The following is a 5,284-nucleotide window of genomic DNA, read 5'->3' on the forward strand; positions in this document are numbered from 1 at the left end:
CTTAGAGGTAGAGTGAACAGCTCTTCCTCATGCTCAGACCTCTCCTTGGGAACTCCAGCCTCAAAATTCTCCCCACCTACTCCACACCTTCATCTGGATGTCCAATATGCATTTCAAATTTTGTCCAAACCTGGACACTTGATCTACCACACACAAACCTGCTCTTCCTAACTCCATTCTTCCAGGAGTCATCCTTAGCTCCTCACTTATTTCACTTCCCACATACAATCATGAGTAAATATTGCTAGCTCCATCTTGAAAACATAAATCTCGAATTCAACCACCACTTTCCACCACCTCCACTCACTGGGATTACTGCAATAGCCTAATAATTGGTCTCCCTGCTTCTGCCCTTTCCCTCTAGTAACTAGCATGCGCCTGTTAAAACCTAAGTCAGATGGTGACATTCTTCTCTTCTGCTCAAGCCCTCCAGTAGTTTTCCATCTCACAAAACAACCCTTTTCTTTCTCAACCCATTTCCCACTATCCCTTTCACTCACCTTGCCGCAGACATATCAGCCTGTTTGCCATACTTTAAATCTGCCAAACACAATCCTGTCCCAGGACCTCTGCACATGCTTACCCTTCTATCTGGCCCTGCATATCTCCAGACATCTGTTTCCACTTCTCTTCATTCAGGTCTCTGCTCAAATGTAGCAGAGAGGCCTTCCCTATCCACTCCATAATCTTCATCACTGTGTTCCCCTGCCTGGCTTTTTCCTCGTAAAGCTTCTAACATCCTGGTATCACGTACTTCCTTATTAGTTCCTTTTCTGTCACCCTGCTTACATTTACAGTGTAAGTGCCATGTAAGCAGAGTCTTGGTTTCGTTCATTGCTCTAGCCCCACACTTGGACTGGCACCTGACATATAATGGATACTTAACAATATGTGAATTTCCGGGACTTTTCTGCCTTTGCCAGGATTTGGAGTTACCATCACTGCTGCTCCATGACATAGACATTACTGAATACACAAATAAAGGTGGTCCTGTGGAGTAAAGCTGGGTGAGCACTTCATGAAGGGAGACCTGCAGCACCACTACCAGCAGCAGAGAAGCGAAAAAGGTAGGACCACAAAAGAGCCCTCTGGGTTTGGTGGGAAAGGAGGACATCTCAGGGCCCAGAAGGGCCAGCCAGGATGGCTTTCAGAAGTTAGTGGGACACAAAGATCACTCCTGCTTAACCTTCTGGTTTCCAAGAGGGGAGATCCAGGCAGGGATGTATGGTCAATGGAGATTCCTACCCAGATTGCCCAGAGGACTGTGTGAACTGCAGATTCAGAAAGAGGCTGAGAGGCCCCCATGGGGGTGGTGAGTATGCTGAGGCTGGTATGCTGAGATCCCATATCCCATGGGGTGGTTGCCTCCTCCTGTTTCTAGCCTTTCCAGTGAGGCTGTAGGAAAGAGACACAGCTGGGGCCTGGAGACTGTGTTCGACTCTGTCTGGGCTTGGTGCCATGCACCAGTTGTAAGCTTGCAGGACATAGCATCCAACTCTGAAAGCCCTGTTGTTCGCATAACCCTACACCACCGCCTGAGGGCTTCCATATCCTTGGTCTTTTCAGACTTTCATCCCCACCGCAATTACTCCAAGAAATTACTGTCATCCCCAAATCTGTAACTGGAAACTGAGGCTCAGGAAGGAGACACGACTTCTATAAAATCACAAAGTTGGGAAACTTGGAATATGGACTCAACTGATCTGCAAACGGAACTCTCAGAGACTTCACTCCGAGGTCAGATTCTCAGGCCAGGTCCTGAAGTTTGCGACCTTGGCGGAAGGCACTTTCCTTGACTCAGCACCCGCGGGTGAGGTGGAACCAAGCCCTGAGCAGAAGAGTTTTCTTCCCAGATGAAGAGGCAGCTCAGCCTAGACCCCAGGCCTGGCACTGGACACCCCTGCTGTGGAAACGTGCAGATTGAGATGAACGAGATCCTAACCTGCGCAGGATCAGAGTTTGGAGAGATTGGCGCGAAGCTTTAGCAGCAATGCCCGATTCCTACATAGCCGCAGCTGGGTTTCCAAGCTTCTAGGGAAGAAGGACTGGGCCCAAGAGCCCCTGAGCAACTCCCAGGTCGGGAACTGGTGGAGTATCAGAGCCTCCACGACTCGTTTAAGTGGTCTCGCCCACTTAAACTCTCGGGGTCTCTCCGCCTGTTGCTGCGTGCGTTTCTCTGCCCCTGACCCTCTAAGCTTTCTGCTTTCTGCGTATCTCTCAGTCTCTTTCGGTCCCTCTCTCACCGTCTCACTCTCTCAGCTCTGTGCCCCCAGTGACTTGCCTCTCTCCAAATCTCTCGCGACCTGATTTCTACACCCGCTCTAACCCTGGATCCCCCACAAAGCAGGGGATAGAGGAGTACTCAACGTCAGCTCAGTGGTGAGTGCGCGCAGCCAACGTTTCCAGCGGACGCAGCAGTCGAGTGCTGGAGAGGTTTGAAATGGGCCTGCCTGGGAGCCAAGTGCAGCCGCCCGGGCTGCCGGTCGCTCCCTCCCTCCCTGCCCGGTAGGGGACGGAGCGCGCGCGCCAGTGTCGAGGGGCGGGCGGGCTGGCCACTCTGCAGCCCCCTGCGGCCACCCAGAGGACCCCCCCAAACCCCGCCCCGCTGTGTTTCTATTGGCCTCGGGCTCCCCCGCCCCCAGCTGCCCGCCTGGGCTCCGGGGCGTTTAGGCTACTACTGATAAATAGCCCAGGGCGCCAGGCGCGCAGCTAGGGGTGAGGAAGCCCTAGCGCGCTGCCTCCACTTTCCTTACTACAAATCAGGCGGGACGGGACAGGGAGGGGTGGGGACAGTTGGGTGTGCATTCAGACTTGCAGCCCTTTGCTATCTACAGCCGGTGCTCCCGAGCGGCAGAAAGTTCCGGTCACCCCCTCCCGCTTGGGTTGGGCGAAGCCAGGACCGTGCCGCGTCCCTGCCAGGATATGGAGCTACTGTCACCACCGCTCCGCGATGTAGACCTGACGGGCCCTGACGGCTCTCTCTGCTCATTTGCCACAACGGACGACTTCTATGACGACCCGTGTTTCGACTCCCCGGACCTGCGCTTCTTCGAGGACCTGGACCCGCGCCTGATGCACGTGGGCGCGCTCCTGAAACCTGAAGAGCACTCGCACTTCCCCGCGGCAGCGCACCCGGCCCCGGGCGAGCGTGAGGACGAGCATGTGCGCGCGCCCAGCGGGCACCACCAGGCGGGCCGGTGCCTACTGTGGGCCTGCAAGGCGTGCAAGCGCAAGACCACCAACGCCGACCGCCGCAAGGCCGCCACCATGCGCGAGCGGCGCCGCCTGAGCAAAGTAAACGAGGCCTTTGAGACACTCAAGCGCTGCACGTCGAGCAACCCGAATCAGCGGTTGCCCAAGGTGGAGATCCTGCGCAACGCCATCCGCTATATCGAGGGCCTGCAGGCTCTGCTGCGGGACCAGGACGCCGCGCCCCCTGGCGCCGGAGCCGCCTTCTACGCGCCAGGCCCTCTGCCCCCAGGCCGCAGCGGAGAGCACTACAGCGGCGACTCTGACGCGTCCAGTCCGCGCTCCAACTGCTCGGACGGCATGGTAAGGCCGGGACCCCAGGCGGGAGTAGAAGTGAGGGCGGCGCTTGGGACATCTGGGACGCGTTTCCGAGGGCAGGGAGCTATCCTTCCTGGAAGTTTGGGCCAGGATCCATCCCGAGAGAGGACCCCTGTGTCCTGGGCAGCTGTCACCGGGATAGCCTAATTGCTTTGGAAGCGTGCGGGCAAGCGTTTAAGCCGCCCCATTGGGGGCGCTATTGGAACACTGCAGCGTGGACTTGAAGATCTTTTTCTCTACTTATCCCTACTTCCAAAATGTAGAATTTTGCCCCCTTGGTGACCGTCCACCCTTGGTTTGGCTCTACATGTTGCAGACCTCATCTCCTACCCACCCTTATCCCCTAACCATGACAGATCTGGGCCGGGAACTCGAGACTGAGTCTAGAGTTAGGGAGGGGGCAGTACAGGGAGTGGTGTTCGGGTCCCGCGCCGTCCCGCCGGCCTGACTCAGTCGCCCTTGCTGTTTGCAGATGGACTACAGCGGCCCCCCAAGCGGCGCCCGGCGGCGGAACTGCTACGAAGGCGCCTACTACAGCGAGGCGCCCAGCGGTGGGTATTCCGGGTTTCGCCCTGCTCTCTCCTTCTCCCCACGTCCTCCTTGGAGCTGTCCTGGCTTCCCCCTATCTAGGACACCCCCACCCCCACTCACACACGCTTCTGTTCTGGGAGGTGGTGCAGGCGATGAAATACTAAGCAAGTAGCTCCCTCTCCTTTCAATCGTCCCGGACTCTGACAGGTCCTCAGTTTCCAATCTGTCTCAAAGCACCGGGCCCCGGGGTGGGAGGCTTGTTCGCGGCCCCACCCCTGCTTACTAACCGAGACCTCCCCGCGCAGAACCCAGGCCCGGGAAGAGTGTCGCGGTGTCGAGCTTAGACTGCCTGTCCAGCATCGTGGAGCGCATCTCCACCGAGAGCCCTGCGGCGCCCGCACTCCTGCTGGCCGAGGCGCCCCCGGAGTCGCCTCCGCGCGGGCCAGAGGCTGCCGCCCCGAGCGAGGGAGAGAGCGGCGACCCCACCCAGTCCCCGGACGACGCCCCGCAGTGCCCTGCGGGTGCGAACCCCAACCCGATCTACCAGGTGCTCTGAGGGGAGGGTGGCCACACACCCGCCCGAGGGATGGTGCCCCTAGGGTCCCTCGCGCCCAAAAGATTGAGCTTAAATGCCCCCTCCCAACAGTGCTTTAAAAGCGACCCTTCCCGAGGTGGGAGAGGCTGGAGAACTGAAGTTTTCCACCCCCCGCCCCCCAGGGCAAGGACATAGCGCGGTTTTTTCCCACGCAGCACCCTTCCTGGAGCGCCATTGCGATGGCCGCTCGGTGTTCCTCGGTGGGCCAGAGCTGAACCTTTAGGGGCTAGGTTCAGCTTTCTTGCGCCCTCCCCCATGGGGGTGAGACCCTCGCAGACCTCAACCCTGCTACTGGATGCGCCGGTTATTTGGGGGGCGTGAGGCCCAGGTGCACTCCCGTCCCAAGTGCAGCAGGTGTAACCGTAACCCACCCCACCCTCATCCAGTTCCCTGGTTCAGGACCACTTTTTGTAATACTTTTGTAATCTATTCCTGTAAATAAGAGTTGCTTTGCCAGAGCAGGAGCCCCTAGGGCTGTATTTATCTCTGAGGCATGGTGTGTGGTGCTACAGGGACTTTGTACGTTTATATCGCAGGCGGGCGAGCCGCTGGCGCTCGCTCAGGTGTTCAAAATAAAGACGCTAATTTATA

General features: G+C 57.7%; 1 protein-coding gene across 1 annotated transcript; it reads left to right on the forward strand.

Moving 5' to 3' along the window:
* The first annotated feature begins 1,845 nt into the window (after positions 1–1,845).
* On the forward strand, positions 1,846–5,284 carry MYOD1 (myogenic differentiation 1). Its single transcript, XM_035265936.3, has 5 exons — positions 1,846–2,076; positions 2,260–2,379; positions 2,835–3,552; positions 4,040–4,118; positions 4,404–5,284. Exons 3-5 carry the CDS (start codon positions 2,923–2,925, stop codon positions 4,652–4,654), a joined length of 960 nt encoding a protein of 319 aa, XP_035121827.3. The 5' UTR covers positions 1,846–2,076; positions 2,260–2,379; positions 2,835–2,922; the 3' UTR covers positions 4,655–5,284.

The sequence above is a fragment of the Callithrix jacchus genome, chromosome 10, assembly GCF_049354715.1.
Source record: "Callithrix jacchus isolate 240 chromosome 10, calJac240_pri, whole genome shotgun sequence".
NCBI lineage: Eukaryota > Metazoa > Chordata > Mammalia > Primates > Cebidae > Callithrix > Callithrix jacchus.

What these genes read in the sequence shown, in the direction of transcription:
- MYOD1 (XM_035265936.3), top strand. Translation starts at nt 2,923, where the DNA reads ATGGAGCTACTGTCACCACCGCTCCGCGATGTAGACCTGACGGGCCCT. An exon ending in CCAACTGCTCGGACGGCATG is followed by an intron (nt 3,553 to 4,039) that starts GTAAGGCCGGGA and finishes TGCTGTTTGCAG; the next exon opens with ATGGACTACAGCGGCCCCCC. An exon ending in CTACAGCGAGGCGCCCAGCG is followed by an intron (nt 4,119 to 4,403) that starts GTGGGTATTCCG and finishes CTCCCCGCGCAG; the next exon opens with AACCCAGGCCCGGGAAGAGT.